Below are 22,624 nucleotides of genomic sequence, written 5' to 3'. Positions count from 1 at the left end.
GACAACAGGTGGGAGGGGCCAGATGCACAGAAGAAGGACCCAAGAAGTGGAGGTTCCAGGCTGTTCTGTGCAAATCCACTGCAACAGGGCAGGTAAGTATAACAAGTTTGTTATTTTTATAGGGAAAAAAAAAAAACAAACAAGATTTTACAATCACTTTCAAGTAAAACAAAAATACTGTAACTTAAACCAAGTTACTTAAAAACCATCAAAGGCATAGCATTCTATCTGGCATCAACGTAAACCTAAAATGATTTCAGAAGCTGCTACATTTACTTTCTCAATCATTTTGAGCTAAAGAGAGCTTTAGTGTGCAGCCAAGACGTTTATAAATAACTTTTTGTATTCATACAGGCTTATCCAGTTTGTCTACAACCCCCCCGGCAAATGATATGACAGTTTCCTTTGTTTTGAGTTGCAAGAACAAAAATTGAGTTACTTACCCTGCTGACTTCTGTGGATGTTAAATCTGTAGGAAAAAATAAATAAATAAATTAGTAGTGACCGTGTATTAAATACACAAATGGAACAACTACCATTTTAAATCTAAAGAATAAAGTAAAAGTGCTAAAGAAATTGCAAACCGGTATGTAAACATTTGCATATCTGTAGAAAACAGTGGCAGCTGGTGTTTTTTTTGGGGGGGGGGGGAGCGGCAAACATCCACCCCCCACTGTTTGCCGGTCAATCCAGGACTTACCCCATAGGGGGGAGTGGCAATCAGCATGGTGCTGTGGCTCAGCTCCTGTGTCCTCTCCTCCACGGCGGCTTCCAGCTCCCCCCTTCTCCTCCCTTGTGTCCAATAGGATCGTCGGTCCTTTCAGCCAATCAGGTGACCGGCAAAACCCGCTTCCTGATTGTCCGGGAGGAGGATCGATGTTACAACAGCAAATATTCATTCACGGTTGTAACACACCTGGGTGGAATTGGAGCGCACACTTGCGACCCAAACCCACCCTATATTGAAGCCTATAAGCGCCCCTGGCTCTAATTGGTACTTCAGATAAACAGCCCCTCCTCCGCATTGGAATCCATATGCCGGTGCCCTGAATAGGCCCGGACACATGGATAGGGAAGGTGGCGATGGACATGGGGGGGGGGAGCAGCACCCATAAAGAGGAAGTAAACCCTAATGAGTTTACTTCCTCTTTCATTCCCTGCAAAGGTAAAGCATAATGGACTACAATGCATCACATAGTAGTCCATTATGTGTCACTTACCTGACACAGGAGCCAGCGATGTCACCGCTGTCCCCTGTAGTCCGGCGCATCCATCTTCTCGGTGGGTCTCGCTGCTCCGCCGCTGTCATTCGGCGAAGCTGTGATGACATCACTCATGCGCATGGGAGCCGCCACTCGCGGCATATCTCAGTTGACCGTGGTGCCTGTCTTTCGGCAAATATCTCCTAAACCGTGTAGGTTTAGGAGATATTTCTTGGACCTACAGGTAAGCCTTAATCTAGGCTTACCTGTAGGTCAAAGTTGGTTGTAAGGGTTTACAACCACTTTAATGGATGGGCCGTCCCTGGTAGAAAAACTGACATGCTTGACTTTGTACCAAAACTTGCAGTCATTTGTTTTTTGTTGCATGCAAATCTAAAAGGATGCTTTTACCTGAGACATCAACTCCGAAAAAGTATGTAGAGCAGGATAAAAAATGAGAAGGTCTAAAGCTTCATGTACATGGGACCTTTTAAAACCTCCCCTGAATGATATAACTTGACAGATAGTAAACGACGTTCAAAAACGTCAGTTTTGCCGCGTTTACAAGCCGTGTTTACATTTAGGAGCTTTTAAAAATTGTAGTAAAAAATGTATCACCATTAAAAAACGACTGTAAACTAAACGCGAGTTACCACGTTTACAGGCATTTGCCATTTCAAATGCCTCTGAACATCCGTCCTGAACGCATTTTTTTGCATTCCAAAAAATGCTTCTAAACTCAACTGCCTAGAAAAGGCTATAAATGACCTTGTGTACATGTACTGATAAGATAACACAGGAGAGTTCAGGGGAAGCTGAGAAAAAATGCCCAAGTGCTCCTAAATTTCCTTTTATCAGCAGCAGTATACATGACGTTTTTTTCAGGTCAATGACTCAAATACTGAAGCAAGAGAGCTATCACAACTGCCAGGTAATTAGCATTAAGGAAAGAGCACAGATGGCAACCTCTGTGACCTCTAAGGAGTTTATTTCAACAGCGGCCTTTTTTGAGAACTTAACAAGGGCTGACCTAATATTATTATTAATATTATACAGGATTTATATAGCACCAACAGTTTGCGCAGCGCTTTACAATGCAGAGGGGATAATAGTACAATTACAATACAGTTCGATACAGAAGGGACAGGAGGGTCCTGCTCAAACTTACAATCTAAAGGATATTAACATTTTGAATTGTAACATTCATCATTCTCTAATGCTTACAAAAGGGAGTTGGTAGCAGACCTACTAGAAGCGTGTGGGTGATACCAGCATGTAGTGTTATATAGGGCTGCAACTAACATTTTCGTAATGGATTAGTTGGCTAAATATTGTTTCAATTAAATTGATAAACACCTAAAAAAATTGGGGTGTATAATTAGGTTAATATGTAAAGTTTAAAAAGACAATTTTTTTTTTTTTTTTTTAACAGAAAAGTTTATTAACAAATCAGCATTACAATATATTCAGCAATCGACATTCAAGTAATTCTTAGTTACATTGTCATTTTATATATTCATTCCAGATATTACCGTAGCATCTTAGAAGTCCATATTGCCAGTTTCCTAACAAACCTCTGCAGGTGAAGTCCCAAGGATATCACCATTCAAATCCCACACTAGGTTTCATTAGGATAATCAAATTCTATCCCCCGGGTGAAGAATAACCTCCAGGAACCTGATAAGTTTATTTGTTATCATTGGTCTCTTATTCAGTCTGGTCGAATGATAGCCCCTTAGCCACGCGCATCTACCCATGCCGACCACATCTTGTCAAATTTAGCCGGGCACTGTCTGCCCTCGTACGTGAGTTTGTACAGGGGTAGCACTGAGTCAACAGTCTTTTTCCAGAATGTAAGGGTGGGGGGTTCAGCTGCCTTCCAATGCAGCATTATCTCCCTCCTGGCATAAAACAGCGAAAAAGTTATACAGAGCTTAGTGCATCTGTCCCCCTCTACCTCATCTAGATAGCTTAATAGGAGTACCATGGGCTCCGATGGAACCCTAGATCTCCCCATGCAACTAAGGCCGCGTACACACGGGCGGATTGTCTGCCCAACTAAGTTCGTCAGACAATCCGACAGACAGTCCGTTCAAATTTTGAATGAACGGACTTGACCACACACGATGAACAGACAGTCCGCTGAAAACTTGCGCGATGACGTGTACAGCACGTACGACGGGACTAGAAAAACTACGTCCAATACACTGCAATGCAACCTTCGGCCGTGTAAATCCTTTCTGAGCATGCGCCATACTTAGTCCGTCCAACTTGCCTACACACGAGCGGACTGTCCGCTGAAACCAAGTTTGGACGGACAAAACCAAGTTTCAGCGGACAAAATTACGGAAATTCCGAAAGACAAAGTCCGTCAGACTGTCCGCTGAAAAAGTCCGCTGAAGCCCACACACGAGCGGATTGTCCGCTGAAACACGGTTCAGCGGACTAAGTTGGGCAGACAATCCGCCCGTGTGTACGCGGCCTAAGTGTCTCCACCACTCCTTCCCAGTATGCTTGGAGCCTGGGGCAGGCCCAAACCATATGCCAGAATGTCCCTTCTGCAGTTCTGCATCTGGGACAGTTTGGGTCTAAATTAGGGTATATTCTGGTCAAACTATGTGGGGTGAAGTAAGCTCTATGTATAAATTTGAGCTGAAGGAATCTGTCTTTGGCCACTATCATTCATCCTCTCCTAATGCTGGGATGTCCATCTTCCATTTTTCCATTGAGCGGGTTGGTTTAACGTCATGGGCTACCGTGAGACATAAATATAGCGTGGAAAGGGGTTTCCCCATCTCAGTCGAAGTTAGCAGTCCCCCAATGAGTCCGGTTCCAAAGTTAATATATCTGGGAACTGAGCCCTCATTGCATGTCTCAGTTGTCAGTATTGAAACTCAAAGTAGTTGAGTATGGAGTACTGTCTTTTCATGTCATTAAAGGGCACGATCTTCCCGTTTACCATTACATGTTTGAGGGCAGTGATCCCCCGCTTGGCCCACTGCGCGGGATTTGGTATGTCGCAGAGGTGGGGTAGTGTGGGGTTACACCACAGCTGTGTGTGTGTGTGAGGAGATGCAATTTGGTTTTGCATAGATAGCCCTGGCCTCCCTCAATGCTCTAATAGTTTCATAGTTAGTAAGGTTGAATAAAGACACCAGTCCATCCAGTTCAACCTGAGTGAGTGTCTACAATTGTCCCTATCCCTGTACATTGCACACTCACATCTGTCCCTACCCTCAAGGAGCCCACAATCCAAGGTCTCCATTCATATACTAGGGCCAATTTTTAGACAGAAGGCAATTAACCTACCTGCATGTCTTTGGATTGTCTTCATGGAGACCGTCAGGGGGTGGGGAGCTCTCGTTCCCCTATACTATATTGCTCAGGGCTGCGTACGACCCCAGATTAGCAGCCTCCAATCTCACCGCCAGATTCTGGGCTGAGAGAACCACCAGTGTACCGTGAATAGGACAGCTACCCAGTAGTAAATCAAGAAGTTGGGGAGAGCCAGACCTCCACCCAAAAGGGGAAGGCATAGTATTCGTTTTGTCACCCTAGGTGGCCTACCGGCCCAGATGAATGAGGTCGGTACTCCCTCTAATTGCCTAAAGATGGATTTAGGTATGTGCGACGGGGTATTAAGGAAAAAATATAAAAACTTGGGGAGGAACACCATTTTAATTAGGTTGACTTTGCCCACTGGAGTAAGCGGGAGGTTGTGCCAAGCTGTACATTTGACTGCAAGATGCGAGAGGAGAGGCTGTACGTTCCTTTCTATGAATTTGTGTGTAGTATTGGTGACCTTAAATGTAAGTAAATACCTCCACCCACTGAAGAGGGGTTCTGGTGTCCCCCTTTGTAGGGAGGGGTGCAATGGAAACAAGACTGACTTGCCCCGGTTTATGCGAATGCCAGAGAATCGACCGAATTCCTCAAATAGATCAAGTGCTCTTCACAGCGACTCTGAGGCATCGGCAAAATAAAGTAGGGTACAGGGGCTGACTGACCATTTGGCCACTCGGGCACCGCCCGAGGGCCCTGTGCCACTAGGGGGCCCCATCAGGGTTGCCAGCCTCAGTAAAACCAGGGACAGTATGTAAAAATCTGTGTTTTTACATATGTAACCCCCGGCCACTGGTTTGGCACCCCGGGTTTAGATCAAAGCATATTCATGTATTAGAATGGTCCAGTCAAAATCCAGACCTAACTCCAATTGAGAATCTGTGGCAAGACTTGAAAATTGCTGTTCACAGATGCTCTCCATCCAATCTGACAGAGGTTGAGATATTTTGCAAAGAAGAATTGGCAAAAATGTCACTCTAGATGTGCAAAGCTGGTAGAGACATACCCAAAAAGACTTGCAGCTGGAATTGCAGAGAAAGGTGGTTCTACAAAGTATTGACTCAGAGGGCCGAATACAAATGCAGATATTTGTAAAAAAAATTGAAAATCATTTTTAATTTCCCTTCCACGTCAAAATGATGTGCCACTTTGTGTCCCTGTCTCTATGTGACCCCAGTTTCTGCCTCTCATTTTAGCTGGCTGTTAACAGTTAGGAAAGCAGTCGATCAGATTGATCTGTGTCTGATCGACTGCACTGGAGGCCAGAGGAGAAATATGGGGTCCAATAGACTCCAGATCTCTCATTAAGAGGAGCTTTCACTGCTGCCACAAGGGATGTTGTTTATAATGCTGTACCCGCTCTGTGTAATTGGTTTGCACAAAGCAGCCCTGATCCTCATCTTCTGGGGTCCCCCATTCACGCTTATGGCTCCTCATGATTTCAGAGTGCCCCTATAGTTAGCTACACATAATACTATATAGTGCCCCATAGTAAGGTTAAAAAAAAATACTTCTGCCTTTAGAATCACTTCCTTCTCCTGCCCAGGACTACGTGTCCCATGAGGCATTACTCCTCACACATAAGTTCTCAGGCACTTACTGACATGTACGGACAGTGAACTGAGCTGTATGTGTACTGCACTATATTTTTTGATATGTAAATAAATAATGTATTCTATATGCAGGCCAACTAAAGGGTAATGAAAATAAGTTGATAGCTTCTCATAATCTATTATGTTGGATTAGTAGTTTCAGCCCTAGAGGAATACATCAAATATATATATTCTCTCACAGGAAAAGTCACAGGAAGACATTTCTGTTGTCTTCAGCGCAAAAAACGAACAAACAGGAATTCTTCTGCATAGTCTCGCTCTTCATTCACAAAAAGAGGCATAGTAAACACAGTTTACTATGTTTCAGTTATGTAACAATTTTGTGGTGGTGTATGGTATGTCAGTGTCGCTTTTCATTTTGACAATAAGAATATATTTCCCTAAAAATAAATCTACTGTGAATTGGTAACAATCACTCACTAGGGGAGATTTACTAAAACGAATGAATACACACAGAATCTTGTGCAGCTGTGCATAGTTACCAATCAGCTTCTTACTTCAGCTTGTTCAATTAAAGCGACATTAAAACTTTTTGTTATATTTAAAATAACAAACATGGTATGGTATACAATGATTTTGCACAGAGAAGCCCTGATCTCCCCTTCTTCTAATGTCCCCCCTGGGTGTTTTCCTCTTTTTTCTTTAGTTTTAGGTGATCAAGTAACAATGATATTGTCACAGGAACGTTGACTATTCATTACAATAAAGGCTTTTATTGGAGTGCGGCTGTCCAGAATCCATTTCTTCTATATTGCTTGTACTGAGCCTGCACCCGGCTTCCATTTTGAGGAGGGGGTTTCCTTCAGCACACCTCTTGGAGCGGTTCACCCTTTTGTTCTCTTGTCGTGGACTATATAACACTTTGGATTGTGAACCTGACTACTGTCTTTCTATAGGGGGTCAGCTCTCAGGGATGCGCAATTTGTATCGCCCGATGCCCAGGACATGCAGTTCCGGGAGTCGGGCAGGTAGATTTGTTTTCTACATTGAGCCCTCAGGGCTCATGCCAGTAAATTGCCTCCACCCCGCTATGTATCCCAGGTTCTGCTTGCCCATCTGCAGGCCTGGAACAGGAATAGCGGGTGCCGCCGGGTAAACGGGAGGAAGAGAGCACACGTCTGCTCTCTTCCCCTTCTTGTTCCTGACCCGAAAGCGTGGTGTGCATGACGTCATTTCCGGGTTGCCGTTGTCGGTGTCCAAGGCGACGGAGGCTGGGAATGAATGTAAGGCAATGCGATCTGCATTGGCTTACATTCAGTAGAACACAAGGAGACATCCAGGGTCTTTCAGATCCTGGGTATCTCATTAAAGAGAACCTGTCACCAAAAAATCCTCACATAGGGGACTTTTTGTGAAATGGGCAGGGGCGCTTTTTTGAGTGTTCCTGCCAGTGCACTGCTCCCGTGTGAAAGCCCTCAAGCTTTCACACTAGAGTGAGAGGAGAGGCACTTTACAGGTGCTATTTTTAGTGCTATAGCGCCTGTAAAGTGCCTCAGTGTGAAATGGGTCTTGGTATCTGATTGAACACAAGTGAGATGGATGGGTGAATCCTCTCCACTGAGACATTACATTGTGATAGTGGTCAAAATACATTGATTAGCAATGCAGATGCCCCTGCTGAAGACCGTTAGTGTCGAAACACGTTGGGCAGCATTACTTGCACCCCACATTGCTTTTTACTAGTTTTCTCTTGCGATAATTTTTTTACTTTTGTACATCATATATTTTTAATAAAACCAACAGTTTTTTTTTTTTTATCTGCACCATCCGGAGCCTTTTTTCTTTTTCTTGTTTTATATACCATCCTTATGAGCCCCCATTTGCAATTCGAGTTTGGATATACTGGGTTCCAGAAATACCATCACCCTTGAGTCTGGAGAACATGAACATGGATAGTGACCATCGGGAATACTTACCTCTACCCGTGACCGAGGACGTTTATACGAGGATTACATACCGGGATCCACTTCATCGAAAAGCTGGAATATAATCCTTTGGGATTACAAGCATTTTAGACCCACTGTCGTAGGACAGCTGGGTGCAACATTTCCGGTAAGGGTATCCACCTTGTATCTCTAGAAGGTCAAGAGGACTTTCTTACAGATTGATGAACTGACAAAAGTTTATTTTTCAGCATCTGTGTTATGCAGATTTTCACCACATCACATATTATCTATGATATATAGTTGCGTGTATATTGTATTGGGTATTGTATATTACACTCAATATTATTCGCATTTTATCTCACAATAAGTGTGAGACTTTCTCCTTTAGCACGGATTGTTTATACTTACCTACTTCCTACATGTCATCGTGTTCACCATCTTAGTGCTACATTTTTGTTTCACACTGCAGATCAAAGGAAAAATTTCCAACAAGCTGGTTTAAGAGAAATTGATCATATTAGATCAAATTCTCTTTAGCAGGAATGGTCCATAGAGGGATTGAAACTCATCTGGTCCTTGGTAAACCAGCTGAATTTCTATCCATGGCCAGTCTGAGTAGCTCCTGTGTAAAATTCCTGTTGCTTTCTGATGCCTGAAGTGCTGGGGAATTCAATAAGCCTCCATGTACATGAGTTGTTTAGGACTATTCATATGTGGTGCAGATATGCGTGTCCTGTGCACGGCTCTTTTGTGCACTGTGCCAGTGTTCTATTTGTTTCTATTGGGACCCCCACCTGCGTGTCATATTAGGATACAGTGGCTGTGTCCATGCAGCCTCGTGTCCCAGTAGATATGAATAGGGTGCTGGCATGGGGATACACACAATGCCCAGGCATATCCATGCTGATAGACAGCCCTGCACGGGAGCCACATGTCTGCATCTCGTGTTATCAGATCCTTAATAAAAACAGAATGTGAAAGAATAGTGGTCTTTAAAACTGTAACTGATATGAAGCCTGAAAGAATGTTATCTGTTAGCTGAGTAGTGGCAGCCTGAGAAACACCACTCACTTTGCAGTAGGGCTGGAGACCAGAGGGAAAGGGCACAGGAGCAGGGGTCGCCACACAGAGGAGGAGTCACCTCCACATCATCCACAGCAGAGAAGGGAAAAAAACAGGAGGCAAGAGGGCGGAGCTGGTGATGTCACACAGACATTATGAGTGATAGAAAAGGATGGAGAGGGGGAGGGCAAGCCGCTGACCAGGCAATCGGAGGAGCAGGAAGGAAAGCTGCATGTATCTGGAATAAATCAGGAAAGCACTAATATGCTTTACCAACCTAATGTGCCCCATCCACCCCACTCTACTGCTGCTCAGGAACTAGTATAGTGCACTATGTAGGCAGGGGGAGCAGATGCTATGACAAGATCTAGCCTACATGCAGGGACAAAGTCGCTCTCTGCCTACTCTGTTAGATTTGGCACTCAGCAGCACATTCTGTGCTGGGCATGGTTGCACCTGGCGGACAGCACCCTCTTCCTCCAACTAAATCATTTCACCCAGGGCAGCTGCCTGTCCTGCCTACCCCTAGTACCAGCCCTGCGAGCACCTATTCGGTGCTCATCTCTCTGCAAGGTCTCTCCCCTAACTCCTAGTCCCCGGATGCGGTGCTGGAGACAGGCAGGGAGGTGAGTAGGAGATAAACAGCGCAATGTTAAAAATATTAAAAGTTGAAGTCGCCAAAGGCCCCTTTTGTTTTTAAAAGCCTCAGACATTTCCACACCAAACTTTTTTTGTCCTTTTTCTCTATTATCCATATAATGTTCATCTTAGATGGGGACTTTTATTCAGTATTCCTGCATGCTAAAACTATAATATACAGTACCTTACTACTTTATAATCATGGAACCTTGTAAATTCACAGTAGATCTATTTTTAGGGAAATATATTCTTATTGTCAAAATGAAAAGTGACTTAACACTGACATACCATACACCACCACAAAATAACTGTTGGAAGGAGAGGCTCCACACATTCCTCTCCGGTCAGCAGTGAAGTAGGCACCAGCCTCAGCCCCTAATTTTTCCTCAGCAAACTATTAAACAATGAGGCATACCAATGAAGTCACACTATCAATTTTCATTCTGCCAGACTGGACTATATAGTCCCCGCCTGTGGCCATGCCCTTCCCAACTGGGTTTACCCATAGCCCAGTCTTTGTGAAACGCGTCAGTCAGGCAAGGCCACAGGCAGGATTTACCTAGTAAGCCAGTCTAGTGAAAGAAAATACTAAATGGTGTGATGTCATCATTGTGCGGCCTAATATGAATGTTTGCTGTCTACATACGCTTGAACCCTCTTTGTTTTGACACACAAACAATCATTGTTGCTGTCAAATCTTTTTCAAACAAACATCTGGTTAAATGGAGATCCCCTTTGTGTAGTCAAAAGGGTTTCAAAAAGGTATACTTGGAAGGTGTAAGTTTTTCTGCAATACTGACTCACCAGGGAACTGGACCTTTCCACCTCTGGCAAGGCAGTATCATTAACTATACCATAAAGAGAAATTAAAAAACTCTTGTGGCAACTATGAAATTGAAACTATACCTGAAATGGGCTGCACTTTCCAGCCCAATCCCAAGTCTGCAAGGATTTGAATTTAGCAAGGCTTTGTGTGGCTTCTCACACACAGCTGCGTCATACAGGTCTGGGATTGCAGCAGCTAACTCCTACTTGTCCTATCTTTCACTGCAGCAGAGTACACCAGCAATCTCTTCTTCTCCCCATTCTGTATTTCAAGCTGCACTTCCTCCAACAAGGTCATACCTCCATTAGGTATATAGTTAAATAGTTAGTCAGGTTGAAAAAAAGTCCATCAAGTTCAACCAAAAAATAAAAAAAAATATAATCCCATCTACACAAGATCCAGAAGAAGGCAAAAAAAAAAACACAGCACAGCAAAGCATGCTCCAATTTGCTACAGCAGGGGAAAAAATCCTTCCTGATCCCCCAAGAGGCAATTGGATTTTCCCTGGATCAACTTTACCTATGGTATGGAGAAAGCTGGAGGAAAAACTCTGCAAGCTGCTGTGCACTGTATGTGCTACGCACTGCAAAATACTGCAGGCTATGTTGCAAAAATTTGTAAATGCACACTGATCATCAATTTGTAGCACTGACCCCCGAAGGAGCGGCTGTTTTAATTGGGCTTACCGTTACCTTCTTGACCTTGTGTCTGTCTAGGGGTTTCCCAAGGTAGATGGCCCAAGAACTGTAGAGACTGACGCCAGATCTGCTTAAGCGATTTTTATTTGCAAAAGAGTAAATGAAACACAGTCTCTCAAAGTAGGGTTAGAGTGTTTTAGGTATGAAAGTTCAGGTACTCTTGAACTAAATTGAACAGACAAGAGAGTCTCTCACACTAGGAAAATCAAGAGAATAGCCATTCACAACTGAGTCCTTCTCTCACTAGGCCTAGCAGCCAATAGAGTGCTTAAATCAAACAAAGTCTCTGCCACAGACTTGCTGTAGAACACTTGAATGAAGTCTTTGCCACAGACTTGTTGTAGAACACTTGAATAGAACTGAAAGATGTAGACAATTCAGAGAACCCTCATATGGCCCCAGTATATTGCAGCCAGTCCGGCGATACCACACGAGACTAGATTCACTTGTGGTCTTCCAACTTAGCCTCCAGGCTCCTGCCGAGAAGCCAACCTTTGCATGGCCTTCTCCCCTGGATGCTTTCACAGTTTCTGGGCCTCTCCACAAACCAAGACGGCACCGGACCACCTTAGAATCCTTCTTTCAGTTACTTTGCCTCTGGCTCTCCAGCCCCGAGACTTGGAGGCGGGTGGATCCACACCCCAGGCCATGAGAGCCCTGGGGGCTGGTCAGGAGGACCAGGACCAAACAGCCAGAAAGCACTTCTGGACCGGAATCCCGAAGCACGTGATGTCAGCACCATAAGTACCCTCTCCCGGAATGCACAGCAAGAGTGACACTGCCACTGGGCCGGTTCAGAGAGAGAACTGGCACCTAATGCACCCAACTGGATTACGTGCTAGCATCTGCCAGGGATAACACCGCCACCTATGGCCAAGCAGAACACAAAACAATCCAGCCAGACTGATACTGAGGCCAAAATTTAGAGTAATTCAACCCATAACCAAACTGCGGTTCCAGGTGTTTTAAATGCCAAAAACACATAACGCGTGCTTTTTAGGAGGCGGAGCTACAAATTTATTCAACTATTTTTTGCAAAAGGTGTACTAGGCCTTCATACCATCTTCCTTAAAGGCCAACTCTGGGCAACAAAAAAAAAGCAGTTTTCCCATGCAGTTGGGCTGTGCCCGCACTGCATGGGTCAACTGCTCGTTTTGCCCAGTGGAAAGGAGAAATCTGTCCATCTTTAAAAAAAGAGCCCTGTGCATTTTTCAGTCTGGTTCAGGTGTGATTTCAAGTAAAAATTTGCACCTAAATCACACCTAAACTAGCAAACAAAAGTGCTTTTAAAAACCCACAGGGAAACAGCGGTTGGACGTGTACCGAGCCTAAATCAAACCTTTCCAAATACTTTTCACTACATTTATTCACTATCATTACACTGTATGCCCAAGTCATACCTTTTATACTGTTTATATCTTAATACAGTGTTTAACGCCAGTCCTCAAGGTGCCCCAGTAGGTCATGTTTTCAGGATTTTCCTCAGATGAAACATCTGTGGTAATTACTAAGGAAGTGAAACTGATCAAATCACCTGCGCAAAATAACGGAAAGCTGGAAAGCATGACCTGTTTGGGCGCCTTGAGGACTGGAGTTGGGAAACACTGCCTCAACAGCTGAGTTGTGACAGACACTAGCTCTTTCATTCCAGAGGACTTGAGTTACCATACAGTGGTGTGAAAAAGTGTTTGCCCCCTTCCTCATTTCCTGTTCCTTTGCATGTTTGTCACACTTAAGTGTTTCGGAACATCAAACCAATTTAAACAATAGTCAAGGACAACACAAGTAAACACAAAATGCAATTTGTAAATGAAGGTGTTTATTATTAAAGGTGAAAAAAAATCCAAACCATCATGGCCCTGTGTGAAAAAGTGATTGTCCCCTAAACCTAATAACTGGTTGGGCCACCCTTAGCAGCAACAACTGCAACCAAGCGTTTGCGATAACGTGCAATGAGGCTTTTACAGCATCCTGGAGGAATTTTGGCCCACTCATCTTTGCAGAATTGTCCTAATTCAGTTACATTAGAGGGTTTTCGAGCATGAACGGCCTTTTTAAGGTCATACCACAACATCTCAATAGGATTCAGGTCAGGACTTTGGCTAGGCCACTCCAAAGTCTTCATTTTGTTTTTCTTCAGCCATTCGGTGGTGGACTTGCTGGTGTGTTTAGGATCATTGTCCTGCTGCAGAACCCAAGTTCGTTTCAGCTTGAGTACACGAACAGATGGTCGGACATTCTCCTTCAGGATCTCTTGGTAGACAGCAGAATTCATAGTTCCTTTTATCACGGCAAGTCTTCCAGGTCCTGAAGCAGCAAAACAGCCCCAGACCATCACACTACCACCACCATATTTTACTGTTGGTATAATGTTCTTTTTATGAAATGCAGTGTTCCTTCTACGCCAGATATACTTGGACACACACCTTCCAAAGAGTTCCACTTTTGTCTCATCGGTCCACAGAATGTTGTCCCAAAAGTCTTGGGGATCATCAAGATGTGTTGTGGAGAAATTGAGACGAGCTTTGATGTTCTTTTTGCTCAGCAGTGGTTTTCTCCTTGGAACTCTGCCATGCAGGCCATTTTTGCCCAGTCTTTTCCTGATGGTGGAGGCATGAACGCTGACCTTAACTGAGGCAAGTGAGGCCTGCAGTTCCTTGGACGTTGTTGTGGGGTCTTTTGTGACCTCTTGGATGAGTCGTTGCTGCGCTCTTGGGGTAATTTTGGGCGGCCGGCCACTCCTGGGAAGGTTCACCACTGTTCCATGTCTTCGCCATTTGTGGATAATGGCTCTCACTGTGGTTCGCTGGATTCCCAAAGCTTTGGAAATGGCTTTATAACCCTTTCCAGACTGATAGATCTCAATTACTTTCTTTCTCAATTGTTCCTGAATTTCTTTGGGTCTCGGCATGATGTGTAGCTTTTAAGGATCTTCTGGTGGACCTTACTGTGTCAAGCAGCTCCTATTTAAGTGATGCCTTGATTGTGAACAGGTGTGGCAATAATCAGGCCTGGGTGTGGCTAGAGAAATTGAACTCAGGTGTGGACAACCACAGTTATAGTATGTTTTAACAAGGGAGGCAATCACTTTTTCACACAGGGCCATGATGGTTTGGATTTTTTTCACCTTTAATAATAAACACCTTCATTTACAAATTGCATTTTGTGTTTACTTGTGTTGTCCTTGACTATTGTTTAAATTGGTTTGATGTTCCGAAACACTTAAGTGTGACAAACATGCAAAGGAACAGGAAATGAGGAAGGGGGCAAACACTTTTTCACACCACTGTATATATGGTAAGTTGCTGGAAGTTTTTTTTTGGTTTAGCATTACTTACAAGTTCCCATACAAACAAATGTTCACCCTTGTTGGTTAATGTATATTTTACTCAAACAGGGTTGAATTTCTGACTAAATTGGTCACTATAAAATTTGTCTATTGGTTTTGGGAGTGTGAAGCCCAAAGAGTTAAAGCAGAGGGCAGAGTCTAGGCTTGCATTCTCTGCATGGGCAGAGTCTAGGCTTGTGATGTCTTTTTAGTTTCTGCATACTGCGATTTTCCTAGATTTCTAAATGCATCCACATCTTCATAAAAGTATATGTTACAGGTTGATAACCAACATATTTTTACATTTGGGTGGATGTTCATTATTAACATAATTTAATCCTACCAGGATTTATGAATTCGTTTATGACTATGTAGATTTGGGATCTGCCAGTGACACAAACACCAGATTAAAATTGCATGCTAAAATATTTAGAATATAGTAAGTTAACATATTTCACTAAATGTCTTTGCTCATCCAGGATCTGCCTTTGAGATATTTGCTAGTGACATTTAATTTGCGATTTATGACTGGTAGAGATACAGCTGTGTAGATTCTGGTTATACCTTGGTCTTGGTCATGCATCCCATCCCCTAATCTACTTCATGGCTGTTTTCTGGTGGGGGTATAGTTTGACAAACAAGCGATTTATCATAGACTGGTGAATTTTAGAGAAAGGACAATGACACTGTGTGCTAATCAACTTCCCCCTTCTCCCCTATTAGGGTCATCGGACCTTATTTTTGTCATAGTACTCAGTCGGATGGCCAAAATGATTGAACTCACTTCCTCTGAGCAAAAGTTGCTCTAGACCTGACCAAACCAATGACTGAATGAACAAGAAAAGGAGAAGCAGCACAGTATCAAGCTCATCTCTGTCAATCTATTGTCTCTTCCTATAAGCATGCTTCTCGTCAGCACATGAACCGATTGACTCAATGTACTGTTTCTTTCTCTCAATCCAACCTTGCTGTACAGGGACTGTTAAAAACTGATAACAGGTCAAACTGAGGTACTTGCATAGCTTTCATAAAAAAAAAAAAAAAATTATACTTCTATGAAATGACTATTTGTATGTGCTATAATAGGACATGGCTTTTCCCCTTTTCTATTCCAGCGATAAATACAGAGTAACTACCTTTAGACATTTTAGTGGAGGACAACGCCATAACTAGCAAGGTGCACTTAAAACTCTTCAACTGCAATGTCATGGGAATTAAGAGACAACATCAAGCGAGGCAATAATTGGTATGCTGCAATATAACAAATGCTTGCTTTTGGGTTTTAGGCCCATTTCACACGAACGTTTCCATCGGATCTGCCTGTCTATTTTCAGGCGGATATGATCAGACCATCCATAGCTCTCTCTGGAGCAGCAGATGTCAGCAGACAAAAGCCAAAAACCAACGGATGGGGATATGTTCCCCATCCGTCCAGCGGATCAGATGACAGTCAGATGGAAATGGACAGGCAGTCTCTGTTTCCATCTGACAGCCCCATAGAGGAGAGCAGGCTGTGTCCATGTACGTTCTGCATAGCTGACCTGTCATCTGCCTGCTCATTGGAGAGCAGGCATATCTGCTGGATGGAGTCCACCCCGTGTGAAAGGGGCCAAATACTGCTTTAATTATTCCTCTGGCTATCCCATTAGCTTAAGTCAAATAGCCTAAATTAGAAGAATTGAGACCCACAGACAATGAAAGGTCATTTTTGTATGCTTCTTGTACCCCTGAAACCCAAACAAGGTGAGGTCTAGCAGTATACTATTGCATCTACAGTGGGGAAATGATTTGATCCCCTGCAGAATTTGTAAGCCGGATTAGGAGCGTCCGGATTAGGCTCTCAACAGCTCACTGAGAGGCCGAGCCGGGTGCCAGTCCGGGAATCTGGGCGGATCCCAACTCTATGGTCGCGATGACGCCCAAGCCTGTTAGTAGAGAGCGGACTTCAGCCCGCTCTCTGCTGAAAATGGGTCACACATCAAACAGCACAGTGAACCACAGGAGAAGTACAGCCAAATGAGCTTTGACTGTACTTCTCCCTTTAAGAAGTTAGAAAAGATCTGTAAAGAAGAGTGGACCAAAATTCCTACTGAGATGTGTGCAAACCTGGTCACTAACCACAAGAAACATTTTACCTCTGCTTGTCAACAAGGGTTTCTCCACCAAATACAAAATCATGTTTTTACTTGGGACCAAATACTTTTTAGTCACTGAACTGCAACTCAAATTTCTAATATTTGTACTGTGTTTTTTTCTGGATTTTTGGTTGATAGTCCGCCTTTATCATTCAAAATACACCTTTCATTTCTTTGTAAGTGGGCAAACTTACTAAATCTGCAGGGGATAGATAATTATTTTCCCCATTAACTGTAGAATATAAGTTTTCAGATATAGACAGAAGTAAACAGTATGATAAGTGTAGATTTTTGTTTATTATTAAGATGTATCCATCAGCTTTGTTGTAAAAAAAATAAAGATTCAGCATTTTTTCCAGCAGAGCATGAGGGAAGTGCATCAAGCTTTTACACTTAATGCCAAGTAACTAAACCGAATCATAAAAGGATAGCCTAATGCTGTATCGGTAAATGTAATTCCTGCCACATCCCTAACTATCAATGAAAAACAAAAAATGTATAAACATGACTTGATAAAGTCACGTGTCAGTGACGCAACATGTTGAGAGGAGGCAGGTGATTTAACTTCCAGTCATGGCCGGGAGCTTTAAGCTTTTCCCCATCCTCAACCCATTCCTGCTCCAGACTAGGAGGCTCCGAGGAGGGGGATCTGCCCCACTTCCTGCTATCCTACGGGATGGAGGCAATCATGCCAGCAATCCAGTGCTCTAACCCGCTAGGGCCGAGGACAGTTCATCCTTAGCGATAATGGGTGAAGCAGCAGCGTTGACTGTAGGCACAATACCAGATAGACGCAGCGGCTAAGATTGCCTGGAAGCCTCTGGTTTTTCATCGGATACAACACTAGGGACACTACTAGGTTCATCAGGAACTACTGACTACATCGGTGTGACACCTGAAATGTTAGTCCCCCTCCTCTTTTTTGAAGACATTTACTAGCCACAAAAACATAAACACCTTAAGAAGGGAGACCCTTTAATAGGGCTCGCCAAGCCCCTATGCAACAATCCTGCTAAGCACCTTTAGCCTGCCAAGCAACACTTGGTGACTCACGTGACCCAGGTAAGGAAAAAAATGAACTGCCGCAAGTGTCTGTTCAGAGCCTGCTCTGTGTCCCACAGCTGCCTTCTGGAGGCCCCGCATGCTTGGCCTACACAGTTTAAATAAGCTGGGCATGCGCCGGAACGTTCTGAGCGTGCGTACACACGTGTGGTCCCGGCAAATGGGCGTGGCTGTGTTTTCTTATGATGCAAATCCTTGTGCACCTAGATAAAAGGCTACTGCGCATGCTATGGCTGCCAAACAAACTGCTAAGCATAGCAGCACTCTTGCAAACGCATATGCGCCCTAGTGAACCATGGCAAAATGGCGCACCATTGTGCGTCATCATACAGGTAAAAAACAGCCAGACACAAGCAAAAAAAAATGTACACTTTGCAAACACCCACAACTAGCCCAAAACTCCCCCGTATGGTCACTGCACACAGGTGTCCAGCCTCTAGCTAGCTTGACTGATTGTTACAATCACTGGGACACCCGACAATAATAAGCAAATGGGTTTCACCTTCCCGTTCAGGCGCAAGGCAGCTTAGAAACTAAGAGCCCAATCTTCACCCTTCATGTCGGGTTCCTGTCACTCGAGGACCTTCAGGGACTGGGTACCCTTTTCATGTTTAGGGTACACTCCCTTGGACCTGTACAGCACCCTGCAGGAATGCCTTAGCGCTGTAGTGTCCAGGATTCTGCTTCACAGTGTCCAGTGCCCAGAGACTGCATTAGAGGCAAAACCTTGCAGGATCTTTGCGAGGCTCGGGTACCATTATCTAAGCATAAAAAACCTGTGTCAAATGGATCCGATCAGTAAATCCCTTGATTCATTGAAGAACAGTTTGTGGGACTAGAGACCTGGAGCTCAGAGAGCTCAAACAAACCATGCCATCCACCTTGCAGACACTGGTAAAAAAAAAACGAAGTGCTTCCTGTGTGGGAAGGGTTATATAGGGAATCACTTAATGTTTGAAGACTTTTGGTCTACCAGTGTCCATTCACCTGGAGATGAAGTATAACCCAGTAGGTAATGAATATTGGCCTGACTCCGTGTCCCATGATGTAAGAAAAAAAAATATTATATATAATAAAAATGCCATAAATCTTTCCCCTATTTTATAGATGCTATATAACTTTTGCGCAACCCAATCAATATACGCTTTTCAGATTTTTTTCCAAAAAATATGTAGCAGAATACATATTGGCCTAAACCAATGCTATGTGTTATAGCAGACGGTAAAAAATATATATTCACTCTCTCCTTGTCTGCCTCCTTCTTGCCTTCCAACTACCAAACTATTACCCATAGAAACCTTCGCCATCTTAACCCTCCTCTTCTTTTCTCTGCTACAGATTGTCTCTACGACAAAATCTCATCCTTGTCCTGCCCCAACTTGGCTACTTCTGTCTACAACAGTTCACCATCATCCACCCTGGATACCTTTGCCCCCCTCACTACGCACAGAATCAGGCTCCGACCGCTACAACCCTGGCAGACAGACAATACCAGAAGCCTCAAAAAACGTAGCCATGCTCTTGAGCGTCTGTGGCGTAAAACTAAGTCACAGCAAGATTTCAGCCAATATAAATCTGCCCTCCAAAAATACCATTCCTGCCTGCACGCTGCCAAACAGACCTACTTTATCACTCTCATTAACACCCTCTCACGCAGTCCCAGTCAACTCTTTTCTACCTTTACCACTCTACTTCGTCCTCCATTACCCCCACCCACTAACTTACTCACTGCCCAGGAGATTGCTCATCACTTCAAAAATAAGATTGAGACGATTCGTCTCGAGATCTCCGCTTTACAGACTTCTCCCTCACTTTACACTGCTTGTCCTCCTCCACAATCAATACTTTCCTCTTTTGACCCAGCTACTATAGAGGAAGTCACTAAACTTTTTTCTAATGCCCACCTAACCCCCTGCCCCCTGGACCCTGTTCCTTCTCAAATACTACAGTCACCATCTGACTCAATCCTACACTCCTTAACTCATATCTTCAACCTCTCACTCTCTACTGGCATCTTCCCCAACACTCTAAAACATGCACTAGCCACTCCCATACCAAAAAAGGCCTCAGACCCCACCAATCTTAACAACTTAAGACCCATCTCTTTACTCCCTTTTGTCTCCAAACTCCTTGAACGTTTAGACTACAACCAACTGAGCAACCACCTCATTGAAAATAACCTTCTTGATCCTCTTCAGTCTGGATTTCGCCCACAGCACTCCACAGAAACTGCCCTCCTAAAACTCACTAACGACTTACTAACAGCCAAAACCAATGGTCATTGTTCCATACTCTTACTCTTGGACCTTTCTGCTGCCGTTGATACAGTTGACCACCCTCTCCTCCTCAAAAAACTCAATTTGCTTGGTCTCCATGGCTGCACTCTCTGTTGGTTTGAATCTTACCTATATCATCGCACCTTCAGTGTCACTTACAACTCCACTTCCTCTTCTCCAACTGCCCTTTCCGTTGGGGTCCCCCAAGGTTCGGTCCTTGGACCTCTACTATTCTCGATCTACATGTCCTCCCTGGGTCAGCTGATAGTCTCCCATGGCTTTCACTACCATTTATATGCTGATGACACCCAAATCTATCTCTCTGCCCCTCAGCTCACCCCATCAATCTCCTCACGCATCACTGATCTGCTAACAGACATATCAATTTTAATTAAAGAAAAAAGGAGGAAAAAAGGGAAGAAAAAGAAAAAAGTAAAGAAAAGCAGATAAGTCCACTTATAAAGGGTTAAGTCAAGAAACTACCCTAATTGAGTCCTTATTTAAGGTGTTAGTGCCGTAACCCGATAACATATACATACAAAAAGGACGCAGTTCGATTAGCACGAACTGCAAAAAGAGGTTACTTTTGACACCAAACAAAAATTCTTTACCTCATACAAAAAAGTTAATTAGAAATTTATAATTTATTTTAGATTTCAAATATCATATTTAACCATAATTTCATTAGTAAAAAAACCCAAAGACCATTCGTAAAAAATGTCCATTCCCAAAGTAAACCCAACATGAATCATATAAGACAAACCACAAACAAGACATAAATAACACATAACACAAACACAAACACAAATTTTTTGTGGACTTTGTGAATTAACAGCTGTTTTCGAAAACTATCGAATCGATTCGATAAATATAAACTAATAACATTCGAAATTGGTAACATTGCACACTGTTGTTTACGAAAGTACTATACATCTATAACCATCGAATGGACACTCTTTTAATTTAGAACTAGTCTCCATTTCATGCTTGCTGCTGATTGCCAGATAAATATATTGACAGATTTTGTAAGTGCTCTTACCGGTCTAACTTGTTTATAATAACCAATTTTTTGGCAATCGGTAGCAATTGGTCCGGACCAGCGTCATTGTTTGTGTTTGTGTTATGTGTTATTTATGTCTTGTTTGTGGTTTGTCTTATATGATTCATGTTGGTTTTACTTTGGGAATGGACATTTTTTACGAATGGTCTTTGGGTTTTTTTAATAATGAAATTATGGTTAAATAGGATATTTGAAATCTAAAATAAATGATATATTTCTAATTATTTTTTTTGTATGAGGTAAAGAATTTTTGTTTGGTGTCAAAAGTAACCTCTTTTTGCAGTTTGTGCTAATCGAACTGCGTCCTTTTTGTATGTAACAGACATATCAGCCTGCATGTCACACCACTTCCTCAAACTTAATCTATCTAAAACCAAGCTCTTAATATTTCCTCCCCCACTTCGCCTGACTTCTCTGTCAAGATCAATGGCACATCTATCAGTCCGTCCCCACATGCCAGGGTGCTAGGGGTAACCTTAGACTCCCGAACTGTCCTTTCAGGCCCACATACAAGCCCTGTCCAAATCCTGCCACTGTAGCCTACGTAACATTTCCAGAATGTGCAACCTTTTTAACTAATGACGCCACCAAGCTTCTAATTCCCTCCCTGGTCATCTCTCGCCTCGACTACTGCAACTCCCTCCTCGTTGGATTACCTTTACATAGACTATCCCCCCTTCAGTCCATAATGAATGCCGCTGCCAGACTCATCCACCTTACCAGCCATTCAGTGTCCTCCACCCCTCTTTGCCAATCCCTGCACTGGCTTCCACTAACCCAACGAATAATATTCAAAGTACTAACAATAATTTACAAAGCCATCCATAACTCTGCCCCTAGTTACATCACTAACCCAGTCCCAAAATACCAACCAAGCCGCTCTCTTCGGTCATCCCAAGACTTTCTGCTCTCTAGCTCCCTTGTCACCTCATCCCATGCTCGCCTCCAGGATTCCTCCAGAGCTTCTCCCATTATTTGGAACTCCCTACCCCAATCTATCCGACCGTCCCCTAATTTATTCATCTTTAGACGATCCCTGAAAACCCTTCTCTTCAAAGAAGCCTATCCTGCTTCTAAGTAACACAGTTTTTTTACTTCCTCCATCAGCTCATCCCCCCACAGCTATTACCTTTTGCATCAATTGCCCCTTCCTTTTTAGATTGTAAGCTCTAATGAGCAAGGCCCTCCGATTCCTCTTGTACCAAATTGTAATGTAACTGTAATGTCTGCCCTCATGTTGTAAAGCGCTGAGCAAACTGTTGGCGCTATATAAAACCTGAATAATAATAATAATATTTTATATATATTAATATATATTTTTTTGTTTATAGCGCAAAAAATTTAAACCGCAGAGGTGATCTGTTTGGGTATAACTTTGCACGACTGCACAACTGTCAGTTACAGCGACGCAGTGCCGTATTGCAAAAAAATAGGATCTTTATAACAGTTTACCTTTAAAATCCTTTTCTTGGAGTACATTATGGGACACAGCCCA

The 22,624-nt window shown here is 43.3% G+C and overlaps 1 protein-coding gene across 2 annotated transcripts in view; it reads right to left on the bottom strand.

The window, feature by feature from the left end:
• Positions 1-22,624, bottom strand: part of PDE10A (phosphodiesterase 10A) — a 453,343-nt gene that overhangs the window by 277,174 nt on the left and 153,545 nt on the right. For both annotated transcript variants that reach the window (XM_077486632.1, XM_077486633.1), the window contains exon 3: positions 444-469. In XM_077486632.1, the coding sequence (XP_077342758.1) occupies positions 444-469 (26 nt within the window). The remainder of the gene's footprint in view (positions 1-443; positions 470-22,624) is intronic.

Source organism: Lithobates pipiens, unplaced genomic scaffold (genome assembly GCF_037356315.1).
Source record: "Lithobates pipiens isolate NorthernLeopardFrog02 unplaced genomic scaffold, aLitPip1_a1.2 Scaffold_18, whole genome shotgun sequence".
Lineage (NCBI taxonomy): Eukaryota > Metazoa > Chordata > Amphibia > Anura > Ranidae > Lithobates > Lithobates pipiens.
The sequence above is the reverse complement of the archived record's forward strand: the minus strand, read 5'-3'. Positions and strand labels throughout refer to the sequence as shown.